General features: G+C 32.1%; 1 protein-coding gene across 1 annotated transcript; it reads right to left on the bottom strand.

The window, feature by feature from the left end:
- Positions 1–4,975: 4,975 nt before the first annotated feature.
- LOTGIDRAFT_228498 (hypothetical protein) lies at positions 4,976–16,727 on the bottom strand (the record flags this gene model as incomplete). The annotated part of the gene is made up of 11 exons (XM_009057073.1): positions 4,976–4,992; positions 5,087–5,191; positions 5,874–5,991; positions 6,205–6,290; positions 6,449–7,340; positions 7,634–7,691; positions 7,998–8,094; positions 9,550–9,684; positions 10,949–11,005; positions 12,882–14,628; positions 16,704–16,727. 11 exons carry the CDS (start codon positions 16,725–16,727, stop codon positions 4,976–4,978), a joined length of 3,336 nt encoding a protein of 1,111 aa, XP_009055321.1.
- Between the last annotated feature and the right edge of the window lie 460 nt (positions 16,728–17,187).

The raw sequence follows: 17,187 nt of genomic DNA, 5'->3' as shown, positions 1-17,187 counted from the left end.
CTTAAACTAATGAGATTAAGTCATCATGGGTGAAGATTTTACAATTATTTTTAATAAAACAACATATGTTTTCTGATACAATGTAATGAAAATGAACATTCCTCTGACACAACAAACTTCAATATACACAAGACAATCATTCCTGCATTGCTAAAATGATGAATACATTTTGTTTTTTTTGTTCCATGTGTTTGAAGAGGGTTATTTGTTCACTTCCAAGTTGAGTATGGCAAGACATCAAGAAATCATCAGTATGGTTTGTACCAATTTATAGCAAAGAAGATCATTCCTATGGACTTCCCTACAAGAGAACAAGTCCATCACTATGATCTTTACTAATAAATAAAAAAGAAGAGCATAGCCCAACCAGTCATTGGGCCATGGCCCTTCCCTCAGGCCTGTGAAAAGTCTTATTTTGAAGTGAAAATTAAGCCTCTAGATGCTTAAATTTCATCTTAAACCATCTGAAATTCACTGGCTTCTTAAGGCCTCTAGAAGCCCCAGCGGCCCTCACATCCAAGAGACACCTGTCATTCAGGGCATTTTCTAGATACGCCTCTGTATCCATGTCCCTTTCCCAAACACAAAAAGAGAAATGGCATCATATACACTATTTCTACCACTAAAAATTACATTCACCACTTAGATAACAAACACGGTTACTTTCTAGTCAATTGAATTCATTTTATTCTACCATCTGTAGGTCTGTGATTGAATAACCATCAGTAGATAGACTAGGCTGTCTCCCAGGTGAAAATATTATGCTGTTTTTTTACAGAAACAACAGATGAGTAAGTATTCTAAATATCAAAGGGTTACAGCAATAATACTATTAGAGATAACACATCAGATCATATTTTGACACTAAAAGTAGTTTGTTTTCAAGGTTACTGTCAATGATGTTGGTCTTAAGGACTTGATGTGAAACTAAATAATCGGGGATTGGGGATCACGTTTGCATCTATATCCCTATCAGAAAATATTAGTAGCTTAACTTCTCTTTCAGATTAAACAGTTTGATCCCATTCTTTCCTTTTTAATTGAAAATTTGAGTTTGTTTTGTTTTCTACGATTGCAAACTGACTTGCTTAAAATTGATGCCCTCAAATTAAAATATAATGAATAATTGACATTGCTCGGAACAGAAAGACCCTTGTAAATGATATAAAATGACTGTCAACCTGAGCAGACATAATTTAGAACTATCTATTTGATCACAGTTGTTATTAGTTGATAAACTGGTTAATATAAGCAGTTTGTTCATATTGGTTACAATGACATGCTAAATCACCAATAAAACTGAGCTCACCTACAGAGATCTGAGATATAAAAATCAAATATAAAACTGAACATATAACAAACTCATGGTATCAGTTTAATATTGGAATATTTCATGGAATCAAATGGATTTAAAAGTAGGAAATGTTACCTAGCATTAATAGAAAACATAAACTTACCTTTAAACAGTCTAGAAAAGAATGATTTCACTCCTTTTCCTTTTCCCTTTTCTTTACTTTTCTTAGAAGGAATACAGGAAGCCATATCTATAAATCTTATAACCTTGAGATTGCAACTAAACTAAGTTCTTAAACAAAGAACCACCGAAACTGTTTCTTAAAAACTTAAAATTCTCTTTTCTCCTTCTGTCTAGCTAATCAGCTGTTAATTCTTTAAGATGGTTTACTCAAAATTGTGATTCCACTTCCGTAGTTAATGAAAACCAGTTGAAATATCAAAAACAGATTAAGAAGTTTCGGTGCGTATAAACAGATTCAGTAATTCCACTTTAATATCAACAAACCCTTCTTTATACTTGAAACCTCTTTCAAACTGCAAGTTTTTATCTTCTGCCAAAACAAAGAAACTAGGTTTAACTGGGCTAACCTACTTAAGGAAAATAAATTAATCTGTTTTAAAGAAGCCACACTCCTTACGTGTAATGCATATATCAACAAATCTTTAAAACTTGTTATAAACTTAAATATTCAAGAATAACTCTGTACTTGTAACTCAATTTCAAATTTAATCACACAATAATATTTCCATTTCATTTGACTGAAAAATATTCTTTGCCTTAAGCAAAACAGATTTAGAAAAGTGTTCATCAAAAACTATCCAAACAAATATAAGTATTAATCTTAATCCTAAGAAGAAAAAAGAACTCCACTTTTGAGCTGTCTGGAAGATAGATTGGTTCCTTTAAACCATATGTTTTAAAACTAGGAACAAGACTGACTATAAATCAGAAAATAACAGGGAAATTAGCAGTAATTAGTTAGGTTTCATTTTTCATAGAAAAGGAATTCATATTATATTCCAATAACTGAAAATTTGGCAAACTTTGTTTTTTAGATATGATCTAAATACAATCCCTATTTATATCATATGAACCGCATTTTATTTTGGAACTTCTTAGATAATATAGGTCAAATAAAAGAATATGCCTCAAATGAGGTATCCTGTTTTTGGCTTTTATCACAATTTTTCCAGATATACATAAAAATATGCCAAAATTGTCACTTGCAACAAATTTCCATCAATGACAAACGATATGTCATATGGTGAAATAAACAGATATAATCCCAGAACAAAACAAACCATAAAAATAAACAAAGTGTTAATCTATTTCTCCACAATAACAGAATTAACTTTCAATGTATCTACAATATGATTCACACTTCAAATAGACAATTTTTGGAAGAACAGACACAACAGACGCCACCCAGGAAACAGTTAAAAACATAAGCTATACCAGTTACAGTGTATAAATGCAAGGAGTCAAGAACTTTATATGTCAACGAAAATGTCAAAATAACATAAAATGATTGAAATTATTATAATAGACACCATGAAGCCTGTAACAGCTGGTATAGTGTATATATTATATATAGTCAAATCAATATCTAGTTAGATTAACTATAGCAAAATAAACAAAAATGGGTCAAACTGTTCAAAATTTTATATAAATTTCAGAGACAAGCAAATTCTCCATAGAGTTCAGACGTTCTAGATCACAGTCAAATTTTTAGCTTTAACCACAATGCAGACAGCAATAGCATAACAATTGTCCCAAATTCCAAAAATCTCAGTAGCTCTTTAAGTAATTGACAAAATGAATTCAATGAAACATACATGTATTTTGTTATTGTCACTAGGAAATAGTTTGAAAAGTTTTCCTTCAAATTCAAATCACAGCATTCTGAATATACCAAACTAAATGAAATCTTACATGATACTTATCCTCTCCATTCCTCACTTAATAAGCAGAACCACAATCCTGTTAAAAACTTTATTCAACAGAAGAGCACGCAGGACAGATATGGACATTTAGAGATAAGATAACCAGCAACATTTAGGGGTAGAGACAACTAGCATAATAACCTATGGTATGAACCAATTGACCCCAGTTTAATTCATTATCATCATTTAAAATTAATGACTATCTCATTATGATTTTGATTAAATGTAATTAATTATAAATAATCAGTTAGTATTGAATTAATGATAATTCTGATTAAATATCTGATACACTTGTTATTTTTCACACTGACAGTATCGTGTTAAATATATCTTGACTATTCTGAGTTTAAACCACACTCAATTCTGACTCCAAACAGAATTTTTACTGATGGAGCTTTGTCATAGGTGTGATAAAGAAAACTTGACCAAGATCATGAATTATAGGTGAAGGATCCCAGTTGTGGCCACAGAATTAATTGTCAAAGGGAACATAATTTACTTAGCTAAAACTGTTTTTTTTTTCTTTTCGTAATGTGATTAATCTTTTAGTTTTAAGTAATATGCCATCTCTTACTTTGCGACTTTCAAATTTACTTCTTTATATCATGTTAAAAAATAGAGTTAAAAATAGAGAAAAATGATGTATTAGCTATATAAAATCTCTTTAATCTAGTAATATTGAAAAGTAAGAAATTATAGTGTAATTATCTGATAAAGGCTAACAGATGTTATGAGGTTTAAAGAGAGTAGAGAAGGTAATATACTATACAGACAGGGTTGACTACTGCACTCTTCTTGCCCTGGTGTTTCAATTAACAATTCATATCTACTTAATATTTACCATCTGATACAACTGAGTTTTATTAACCAGAAAATTGTGCAAGATTTATTATAACCTTAACTCATAAGTTCATATTAAATATGATCTACATTAAAGACGGCTTTATGTGCATTTCCTAATTATCTTCAAACAAAATCTAACAGGAAAAAAGGAAATGAACTAAAGGTAGGTTGTTGGTCCAGAATCTACTAATTCAACTTTAAGATTTTTGAGGCCAAAACCATAATACATGTATGTATACTTTATTGAGTATTGTGGCAGGCTTGGTACTCTTAGAACACCTGATGCCACACTGCCTTTATCCCTTAATTGTTTCCATGGTCATTCCAGATCCCAAATCAGAATAGAAGGGAGATTCTCATTGACCATCAAGAATTAAGCATCATTGCAGTCCATCATGTTAATACATATGAAGTTAAGAAAGCATTTTTAACTCATGAAACCTCATTGACGACTCTTTCCAAATCAGCTGTACTGATGAGGATTTCTTATATAAAACAGTACCAACAATGCAATGTCCAATAACTTATTTGCATGTATGTTATGCAAAGCAAATGTAAAAAAGCAGCCTTATTTGGTGAAATAAGGTCAGATGGCATGAACAAATAGGGCACAAAGGAGGGCAAATCAATGACCACAATACAATAATTTCATTCTTAAAAATAACAATATCTATTTATTATACAAAAACTTAATAATGATTTTCTTAACACAATATTATACAGCACTTTCAAATATTTCTCATAATCATAAATACAGGGTTATTACAAGACAAGCACAACAGCAGGCAATATTTTGGATAATAGTGTTATAGGTGTAGGAGTCTGAAGTACATAGAATCTCTTTCATAATGAGTCCAAAATAGAACTATGTTTACTGGAAATTTTGAAATCCCTACAATTCTCCTACGCCTATCAATAGCACACAACAATTGGGTTAACAAAATAAAAACTGTATATATGTGATAAAAACGTGCACTAAAAGGGGAACTTGTGTTAGACTTACTAGAAGCTTTTTTAGGTGTTTTAGTCAGGGAAACCGAACGAGAGTTATCTTTCTTTGAAGACCTCTCGTTTACAGTAGGTAGCACCTTTTTTGGTGTCCTAATGGCTAAAATAGTAAACAAGACAACAAATAGAGTTTAGAGTTGTAGTTGTTTTCAAGTCAATTTATAAGTGGCAGTTTTTAATAGATTTTGCTCTCATCGATTTAGTATGGTTACTTTATTATCAAAGCAAGACAAAATTAGAAAACTGAACCATATAACATGCAGGACTAAAATTTCAAATTTCAACATGCCTTCATATAATTTGACATTGAAATGTTAATATGTCTACTTTAGGTTCCAGAATGCAAAGAAAGCAGCAGAAAAAAAGACGAGCAGCAAAATGTCTATTAGGAGCAATATTGAATTGTGATGAGTGATGAAAATTGCTGAAACTAAAAATAGGACTCATTTTGTGTTCAAGTCAGATATGATATTAGAACAAGAAAGTAAGGTATTTATGCTTTCAAGAAAAATCATTGACGGTATTCAGTTGTACAGTGTAATAATGTTCAGCTATATTTAACAACTTTAAATGATTTCAAATTGGCAATTATCCACTTTGAAATTTTCACTGAAATTATGTTCTTTCAAAATTGATTACAGAGGAGAACCATTTGCCAATTCAAGGTTATTCTTAAGTTGCTATATAGACATTATGATTGTAAGAAAAAGGAAAAAATATGTATGTGTGTAAAGCAAGTTCAACTAATTTCTGAAGACTAAAGGGAGATAATTCCAAATTACCTGGTGGTATGGAACTCTTCACCAGTTTTTTGTTGGGAGGTCTTGGTGCAGCAATTTTAGATTCTGTTGTGGAATTCTTTCTACTTGAAAGTTTACTATTCACAGCTTTTGTGGAACCCTGAAAAAATAACAAAAAAATGATAATCATAATAAAATTTCATGATTAACAGAGGGTCGTGGCGCATGCAACTAGTTACTTCAGAACACTACAAGCATGGGTTATAACATTAGAGATGTTTAGTTTGAGAGAAGATGCAGACAACCATCTAGATCACAAAGTGGATTCCTGAAAATCACAAAATTTTTAGTAGAAATCTGTAAACTACTGTACCTGAGATTTGTCAGAACGTACACTAGAAACACTGGAACGTCGACTTTCTGCTGCTAGCTTAGATATTGTTGTTGATATAGATGTTCCTAGGAAGAAACATAAATTACTAAATAAATCCAGAGTTATAAGGTGACTAAAGGCTTAAAATGGGATTTCTGGATTTGAAGGCTAATGGGAGATAATGCAGTAAAATTTGAATATACAATGGTTTTGACAACAAATATGAATCAATAGTTCTACTTACTTGGTGTTCTGTTAGCATTAACTTCTAAACTAATATCGGTCTTGCTACTGCCTGCTGAACCTGGGGTGGGGAGGTTTCCTTTCTCTACTTTTGACCCTCTTCTACTCGAGGGTGAATTATCTCGTTTTGGAGGTGGTGCAATAACTGACAGACGACTCTTCACTTTACTGTAGTCTGGTTTAGGTGAATTTGTGATTACACTTCTTGGTTTGCTCTCTTTTTTGGGAGTTTTTTCTTTACGAACAGGAGCTGGGGCAGGGTTGGAAAGATATTCCTGAAGTTTGCTCTTAACTTCAGTCTTAACTTTCACTGGCTTGTCATCTTTATGGGATTCAATCTGGGACATAATAGAACCCCATTTACTCTTGGGTGGTGAACGCTTAATGATCTTGGGTGGCTCCTTCTCAATTTTTGGCTTCCTACAACTTTCCGTTTTCTGGATGTTGGCCACATTTTTCTCATTTGTCTTGTCAATGTTCTTCTTGTTCATAAGATTTTTCTTGTTTGGGGTCTCTTCTTTGGGTTTAGGGGGAGGTGCAGGGGTGTTAATGTAATCAGCTAATCTTGACGACACCTTGGTGTTGGGTTTCTTGTGTTCAGTTTTAACTGCATGTTTTGGAGAAGCTTTCGAACTTGTGGTTTTATTGTTCGGGGTCTTTCCATCATTGGATACGCCTCCCTCTTCTGTGGCAGTTTCCAAGACCTCCGTATTGTCGACGACCGAGACCACATCACCACTATTTTCAGATCCTGGAGATGGTTGTTCATGTTGGTGGTTGTCATGGTTATTTTCAAGGCCTTTATCACCAAGGTTATCATCAATATCACTAGAAATTTGATCAGCTTCAATACGGTCATCTTCACTATTGTGGGATGAAAGGGACCTGGATTCCTGAAAAAATATAATACATGATCATTAGAAATAAAAGTTTTTTATACTGCTTTTCTGCACCGAATTTGGCAATGCTATGAAGTGTGCAATATGGAAAAGTTTTCTTGCAATGTGGCATCAAAACAACTAGACACCTTTCTATGTTAGCCTGCAGTGCGGCAACTACGTGGGAAGCCGCCATCTGAACATCTGAAGGCATAATCTCCACGTATTCTGGGATTGCTTCCTAAATCTTGGCTGTGGACAGAAGTTACTCTATAAAAAATCTTCAAAATAACTTGTCTATATCCTACCTGAGCTGGATCAAGTTTTAATGTTTCTGTAATGTGTGTTTCTGATACTTCACTTTCACTGGAAAAATAAAATAACCTTATCACATAATTCATTACACTTAGCTTTTGATTATAATCAACATTGCTATGTTATTTACATGAGTTCACTTAATTTGCTGCTAGTTTATGCTCAACTTGTACCCAAAATGTTACAAATATCAGATGAGAACCCAAAACTTTTCCAGGACAGGGCATCTTCAAACTCTCACTAAGATGCAGAAAAAATTGTTTCACACAGTTAAAAATCTCAATTTCAAGTTTCAAAAAGAGTTCTGTAAAAATTCGAGTAATTCTGAAAAGTTTTTTTGACATCATCCCGACTTACCGATCAGTTTCAGTGTCATGAGTTGTACCACTTACGTCTGAATCTACCGAGATCTGAGCATTAATAATATGTTTCACTTCTTCTGAAATACAAGATGCTGAAAATGAAAAGAGGGGTGAAAAGAATTAATGAAGGTGCTAGGTGCAAAATAAAGAAGGGAAGCAAAGACTATGTGGAGAGGGGACATAACTACCATTTTACAACTTACTTCCAGATAATCCAACCCCATCATAAATTACTACTACAAACTTGGTCTAGAGAACTAGTGCCTATTTCCAAATTAGATTAATGCCCTCATCCAACAGAAAATTAAAACCTTTTCCAAAACATAAAAATAATTGAACGTTACAAGATGTGCAAAACGAGGTAAAAATTGGAATATAATAAATTTCAGACATCCCTCTTCCAAATGAAAATAAAATATAAAAAATTAACAAGAAAATTTGAATCTTTCAACTGAATCCATCACATGAAAATAAAAAAATATAACTACTAAATCAAGTGTAGTGCATCTACTTTAAAGGAAAGAAGTAAAATGAAACATAAAAGAAAATTAAGCCAAATGTATTCTCTACCACCACATAAACATTAAAAATGTCAATGACACGTAAATAAATTTTGAATAAATACAATTATACATAATAAATAAAACAAAATGAAGAACATTGTATGTTTCCCCCAGATCTCATACCTTATGTGCTGACGAAGCTCAAATGAAGATTCAACAAGGGATTGGAGAATTTATCCTACCTCATAATCCTTGTCACAATACCAAATAATGAAACAATTCACTGTGTCAACAACAGTTCATTAAGAATTGATTCAATTAATCAGTAAGTAAAATAGGTCACTCACTCAAGTGAGGGTTAATTGCAGGTAAGTATGCCTTACTAATTAATTAACACTGATATATTGTTACCAGTTGTAAACTGATAAATAGAGGGTGGATATACCATATTGTTTAAGGTTTTATATAACTTCCAGTGTTTATATTTCAAATAACCATCATTTATGATTGGAATATTTAGAATAAATAACTTATTGGTCTCAGAAAAAATTGAATAGAAGTAAATGGTCATATTTGTAAAATAACCTTATAAAATGGGAAATGCTACAATTGTAATATACATTATTCATTATTATTTTTTTTCAAATAATGATTGTTTAAAGACTTTCATATGTATATACAGATACTTCATTGAGACTCCTTCATATCTGATATAGTTCAAATCCATACATGATTTTGGTCACTTTTGCTTACTAAGGTTGTAACAACGTAACTTATGTTGAAAGGTAGTTAATCTGATAAGATTTTACAACATAATTATCAGTGTTATTAAAAGTTTGTTAGAAACATGAAAAGTGATCAGTGACAATCAAGTAAATTTAGAATGAGATTATCTCTTGACACAATACACTAATCAGTGTTTTCATTTTGAATCAATGTCTCACTGTTGTTCCATAATTCTATATGAAATTGTCCATAATATGAAATGAAGAAAAGGGTCTATTTTGTATCAAAATCTTCAGAGAAAACAGATCAGTAATCTACCTTGAAAACTATCCTGATACTGGATAATCTGACTTTCTGTCATAGATGTTTGGTCACCCAGTCTCTCAGCAGGCCATTCTCCTGGAGAGTTGGTTGTTTTAGTTCCACATTCTGAATCAGTGTCAGGAACATAACCTGAAAACAGATTGAAAAAGTTCTAAATTGCAATTTGAATATATCATGGCATTGCTTTGTAATTCAGTCACACAACTTACAACTCTGTGTTATTTATTGACCATGCCAAATGATACTACTTTGTTACTAGGTTCATCAACTGGCAAAACACGAACAATTAAATATTCCACAACAAATGTTTTTGTCAGCTTAATTAACTGATGGAAATAATTAGAAAATAACATTATCTCTACTGGTTCAAACACACTTAATACAATTTCCAATTAATAGTTGATTAACAAATTAAATCATGTTCAAATTTTTAAAATTACAGCATTAACAGTAATGTCAAATTTACAAAGAAGTGATCAGATACTTCTCCAAATACAACTTCTACACTTGTTAACTCAAATTTGAAAATAAATGACAGATTGAATATACCCACAAATGGCTGACTTCCAAAATATAAAATTTTGCAATCTTTTCCTTAATACTTATACTTGACCATTTCTTAAAGGGATTGTAAAAAGCTTTCAGTCAGATGTCTGTTGGTCTTGCAATTCTGTTTTTGATTTTTGCAATTGTGACATTACTACAGGAACTACATATATTCTGAATGATGCCAATTGAAGCCATAAATGTACCTGATACGCATCAATAAAGCTATAAAACTTCTTCCAACCCCTTTAAGAGAGTAATGCATAAGAAACATGAACTGTGTTACCACTGAGGGAAAAAGCTGGCTTTAAACTAGCTTGTGTGTCTTTCTGCTGGGCAAATTGCCAAACCGTTATGGATCGTGAATAAAAAACCCTTCCTTTTGCATTCAAGTTATCGGGGGCCAACTGAAAGCTAGCTTAAAGCCAGCTTTCACTTAACCAGTGGAAACACAAAAAGCCAGCTTTACATCCTTTCACCCATAGGGGCCATACTGGTCTTTCTGGCCTATTGCATTTCTTACTAGTCTAAACAGTAGTCTTGCACATCAAGAGTTGTCAATAATGTGTGACATTGTGATCAAGGTTAAAGTCGTTCGGGAACCAGTTAAACTCAGTGTAAACACTACACATTTGGTAATAAAGCTTAGAGGTAGCTTTACTTTACAAATTCAGTGGAAATGCGATCATGTTGTACTTATTCATTCTCAAACACACTGCTGAGCTGTTATATTATTGCTCGCCTTAGTTTTATGAACAGTAGTTATGACAGGTCCTTCATTCCAATAAATATCAGATAAAAGAGTGATTAAAAAACTTGATTTCAAAAACTTCAGCCTTCAACTTACAGAACTTCAAATCATCAGTTCTTAGAATATGAAACTGTATTACAACTAGAATTTCTTCTAAAAAAATGAACCAAAAACTCTCAAAGAATGGAAAAAAGATGCTTTGAACTTACAAATTTGATAGTAAAGATGCATTGTACCTTTTATAATTAATCCTACAACAATATCTGATAGTCAAAGTCCTTATTTAATATTTACCTATACACCACTTTATCTAACTGATATAAACATTATTATGATATCACATACAACAAATTAAAACATTGGATTATAGAATTATGAAATTAGACGTAATCTATAACAATAGATTAGAAGAACATTAATCTTAATCTTATACTAGTCTGAGAGATAATGGTTTAGTTTTCATTGCTTCTAATAATAGATTATAGAATATTTCAGTTCTGTTGACCTTAAGTCATTTCATTGCCATGGAGAAGTCATTGCTATTTATCAGACAATGAAAATTGTCAACTCAAGTCGATTCCATGGTCTTGTTCCAATGACAGTGGAACAATTGAATTTTCTTGAGTTTTACCACATCCAGGATTTTCATTAAGTTAATACCTGAATATAGGATGTGCAGCTTGTAAAGCTAGATAGATAGCAATCTTCAGTATAGCAGCAGGACATAGAACATCATTCAGTTCATCATCTTACATCGCTGTAGAATCTATTTTCAACTCAACAGAAGCAAATTACTTACTTACAAATCATGCAAAATATGGAATTCCTATTTCACTTCAAATACATATTTGTGCATATCCTAGAGAAACTTCTTATGGTCTTTTACAGTATCAATTCCAGCAGTTGCAAACAGTAGCACACAAAGAACTGCCAGAGTATCTTGGTTTAATAATCATGAATACATCTGTTTATTCTGCTGTCAGTAGGTCTCTGTGACATTTGACCCCAGTGTTACGGCTGAGTGAAGGTCATTAAAACAATTAGTCCATGTTGAACATCACTATTATCTCTATTTCTAATGTCCAGTTATCTATCCCCAGGGGCTGCACATAAATTCAGGGTGATATGGTAGAATTTTTATTCCAACATATTCTTTTAAGTATTTGGTTTGTCAAAAGTAATTTAGAAAAGGATTTATAGAATTATCATTTTATATCATTCTAAAGAAAATAACTGACAAAATTTTTTTTATATCTATAAACATTTGGGCTATAGGAAGGTGAAACAAACAGCACTATAAAACAATCTACTGGTAATTTCAATTCAATATTATATCTGAATATTTTTCTACCAAATCATTGTCTAACTAAACCAATTCTGAGCTATGGATAATAACTTTTCTCTCTTTCTTAAAGTTCTAACCTATCGCCGTTAATCATTTGTCAGATGACAAACTGAGTATACGTCCACTAAGCACTAGAAATGCAATGTGATAACATAATTTGCTAGAACAAGAGTAATATCTTGACTATATCCTGTAATCCAACACACAGGAACATTTGCCACCTAAATAACATACATCCTCCTGTATATATCTCCACATGAAGATCAAAGAGGACACGTGCAATCAGACATTATTTGGATGACCAATGAAATAAGTAATAATTTGGACAGTAGGTTTTGTAATCTTGGTCAGTGAGTTGCAAAATGTAATTTCAATCCCCTCAATTTACACATTATGTTTCTACTGTCAAATCAAACTAGAAATTGTGATAAATCTACATGATAAGCATCACATTTATATCTTTTTTAAAAAGAGTCTAATTTTAGCTATCATTATCAATTTTCAGATTTTCTCAAGTGCAGATATTACCAATATCATGATGTCATTGTCCATAACTGCCCATAAAATTATAATATTTGTCTTAGTTTGAACAGTATGTGTTTGCGGAATAGCTAGAGAAAATTAAAAAAAAAAACATACATATTGACAACAAATAACCAAATAAAGGTCTTAAAGTGTACTAACCTGTATCAGCACTAGTTGTAGATATTAAAGACACTGGACGTTCATGTTTATTATGTCCAGCCAGCAGATCCTCAGACAGTTTCACATCATTAGATACAAATCCCACATTAGCATCACGATGGTAACTCCCGGCTATTCCTGAATCTGTCATCACAATCTGATCCGAGATGGGCACACTCTTTCCCATGTCTGTACTTTTCGTCAGAACTCCATGAATATTGTCCATTTGATGTGAACGTGTCATGGAGTCTGTCAATTGACTAGCAGACATTTCTGATATCCCCGAATCCATCATTATCTTGCGACTAGAGTCATCAAGACTTTTCATCATGGTTGGTGCAACTTCTTGTTGCAATGTTTGTGAGTTAGAACAGGTCATTTGATCGGAAACTAAATCTCCTTCCATATTTACAAATTGGTCCCGTGAAAGTTTCAGACTAGAACTTACATCCTGAGTAGCACTAGAGTTATTGCCCTTTGAAGTTAAGGGAGAATTGTTAAGTTTCAACTTATCAAACTGTTCAGACAACACTGAAAGTGATTCACGTTTCTTTTTATCTGATTTAGAATCACAAATACTGTCCAACAAATTAATATCATCTAATCGTGAAGAATCCAATGTTTCAGAACCACAACTTTCCAAAGTTACATTTCCATGGCCATCTACATTGTCACGATAGGTATCTCGACCAAATTCCTTGTTGTCAGGAGAGGGTGAAGTAGATGCCACTACATCAGGTAAATTTGACTTAACATATCCACCCTCATTAGGGTCAAAAGTCAGGTTCAAATAGTGCCGACTATCAGATTTCAATTGCACAGAAACATGGTTGCTGTAGGTCTCTTCCGGAGACTGTCCCAATGAAGCTTGACGTTTGGGAGACTGATGTCGAGGAGAATTATTTTCACTTTCTATTTCATATGACTCATCATCTATAAACTCAGCAGAAATTATACTTTCTCCAGACTGGGGACTAGTTATATCAGCTACAATATGTTCAGAGCTAGAAGGAGACCTGACTAGACTTCCACTGCTTTGTGAGTATTTGGGTAACCGCGAAATGCCGGGAATTTGAGAAGGCTTCGAAGGGTGTGGCACATTAGTTTCATCCTCTTCCAAACTATTTTGAGATTTTATGACACTTTTCAGTGACCTTGTCTTTATAGGAGAAGTTTGAGTTAAGGATTCACTAGAGGAATGATAAGAAAGTGGTCTTTGTTTCGATCCAGGTTTCGGTATACCAGAGCCGCGTCCTATCTTAGATTTCGAATAATCAGCATCATGTGACGAACGACTTCTGGCTATTTTAGATTCACTGCTATGATGTTTACTCTTTTTGGGTCGCGCTATGACTGGCTCTTCTAACTCACTTCCTGTGTCCATATAATCATCTTCGAAATAAATATCCTCTTCTAAGAGAGCGACTTTGTCAAGAGGAGCAAATATACCGTGTTTATATTCACAAGTAAAATATCGACGACCTTGAACCATCCCATCATGGTTGCCTTCTGGTTCGTCAAGTTCCACACCACACCATAATCCTGGGGCAATATGAGTTTCACCGAAATACTGAAGAGTTCCAAATTTAATACCAGCGATACAAACCCTGTCTCCAATAGCAAATGGATCTTTTGGTTCGGGAGAAGGAGATTTAGTTGGTAAAGGAGCTGAACTGGTTTTAACTGGTGCTGGTAGAAAGGATTTCTTCTTCCCTGGACCGGGGATTTTACTTGTGAATTGTGTGGCCTGAAATGATCAAGAAAATTCAAGTTAAGAATAAGTAAAGAACATAATACAAGAAAAGTGCCTAATGATGTCAAGGCATTAGATGTAGTTTGTAATAGCTTGACATTTTAATGATGTTAAATCAAATGTCTTATGACATTCTTGTTAAAATAATCGATTTAATCTAATTTATAATATTCTAATTTCCTCTTATAATAATCTGAAATTTACAAAAAATTAAATGTAATGAAATGGAAATGGAAATTAAATCTTTTAGAAAACTCTATTAAGTTCAGTATTATTAGAATGTTCAACTAATATCAGTACCATTGCTGTAAACTACAGACATTCAATATTGTGAAAGCATTGAGTTTAGTTTCAGTTTCCCAAATAATGATTATTTAGTTATTTTCTATACATGTATAAACTGAAATATCATTAAAGCGTTTCAGTTGACTGTCTCGAAAAATAGCATATACAGTAACTAAATCAGAAAAACCTTTCTTCATTAATTCAATAAAAAAGAGTAAGATGAAAAACTCAATTTCATTTCATTTGACATCAATAAAGCACTTAATATCATATCATTTGAACCAAAAATGAATTTAGTTTAGTTTTTCAAACATACTTTTACCAAATTCTAAATTCATTTCTTGAAGATGACTCAATAGATGGTATTAAATATACCACATGATTTCAATAATATATTCCTTTACTTAAAAACATCTCAAATATATTTAACATCATTTTACCAAAAAATCTCAATAAAATTTTAGTTTCCTTACATTTTTGAGCCAAATTCTTATATCCAATTCTCGCATTATTCTCAATAACAAGTAATTCTTAATATCCTACTGACTGATACAATATATACACTGTTACTCAATCAGAATACTTTAAATGAGTGACTAATCCTTAGTATTCTGATGACCAAATCAAACCAGTAGTTAGATGAGCTGTCAAGGTATTACAGTTTGATATGTGTAACAGTAAGATATAACACAGAAGCTGACAGATGTAACTGACATATCTATCTGGACGATTACATCATCACCATGACAAATCTTTTGATAAATCAATTGGAGAGATTACTACATGACAATTTGTTATACACCTACACAAAATGGAAGTAATTTAATAAGATTGGCTATGTTGTTCTGTCTAGAACATAATTATATCAGTCTCAGATTCTCTGTATGAATGGATCAATAAATGAATAAGTCTTGTTTAATTTGATCTTTATATTCAAGTTGTCTTGCTTTGGTCAATGCCAAATGGTTTTTCATAAGTTCCTTAGAACTGGTCATGTGTTATTTTCTTGAATGTGAATTCTTCAAAGAACTTTGGTGTAAATGTACAAGTATCCTGCAATTAACAGAAGATTGAAAATACTGAAAGATTTCACTCATTCTTCAAGACTCTCTAGGATTCACAGATCAACAAAAATGTCTGTTGTAACGCCAGGTATTTATAAGAGTCTCCCTTTATTCCATCAAGGGGTGAGTGATAAGAATATTTTCCAAAAGGACCTCCTGAATAATAAACAAAAGTCATTGAATAAAGTCTTTTCCAATTTAGTGATGCCCTTGTAGATGAATATAAAAACGAAGCATGTCATGTCATGTCAAAATTTAAACAGTTATATCTAAAGTACAACTAGCTTAGATATGAAATTGACTGCACTATATAACATAGTGTAATGTAGTACATTACTAGGCTTATTAAGCCTGTATCTAACTCATTAACTCCAGAAATATCAAGGTGCATCATTTGAGTATTTCATATTTAATACCAATATCTAAGAAACAGTTTGATTGTCTCCATGTGTACTATAATATCAAAAGATGGTAGCTCAGTTAATTAAAGCATTAACATTGTATGACATCAATGTCTAAGGCCTGCCAGAAGCTAATCTGAAAAAAGTCATCATTTCAGTCAAAAAGGTAATTATTAAATCAATGACATAATATTTTGTTAAAACCCAGCTGATATTCAGGAAAACTAAAATAATATCTTTCGAAAATATGGTTGTGTATGTTTCTTGTTCTTGTACAATATTCCTACACAAATTCACTTTGATATTGAACAATACTTACCATATTTACAGCTTCATAATCCATTTTTTATATATATATAAATCACAAAATTCACCAATTTATAAAAATTTAAACAGAAACATATATCATGATATGAAGTATATATTTCTATAAGGTACTTTTTAATCCTGTTTAATACTGACATATACTCTAAACTGATCTCAACAGTATTGATAACTTATCATTAACTTATAATATATCTCATAATAAAAACTCTCTTTAACTGATAAAAACACAAGATTAACAAACTTTGACCTTCTGATTAGATTAAAGAGATATCATCATGAAGAATAGATAGATTAAATTCATTCATCTCATTTTTTTGATTCAGAATAACACCGTTCCTGGAAACTTTTGATCAGAACATTAAATATTAAAATGTATTAATGTAGTTTTATTAAAAATTTTGTTGAGAAAACATGAAAAATGCACATAAAGTGGCTAATTTCAACAGCAAATATCCTAAAGACAAAAGTCACATTCA

Source organism: Lottia gigantea, assembly GCF_000327385.1.
Source record: "Lottia gigantea unplaced genomic scaffold LOTGIsca_3, whole genome shotgun sequence".
Taxonomy (NCBI): Eukaryota; Metazoa; Mollusca; class Gastropoda; family Lottiidae; genus Lottia; species Lottia gigantea.
Note: the sequence above shows the minus strand (reverse complement) of the source record. Positions and strands in the feature narration are given on the sequence as shown.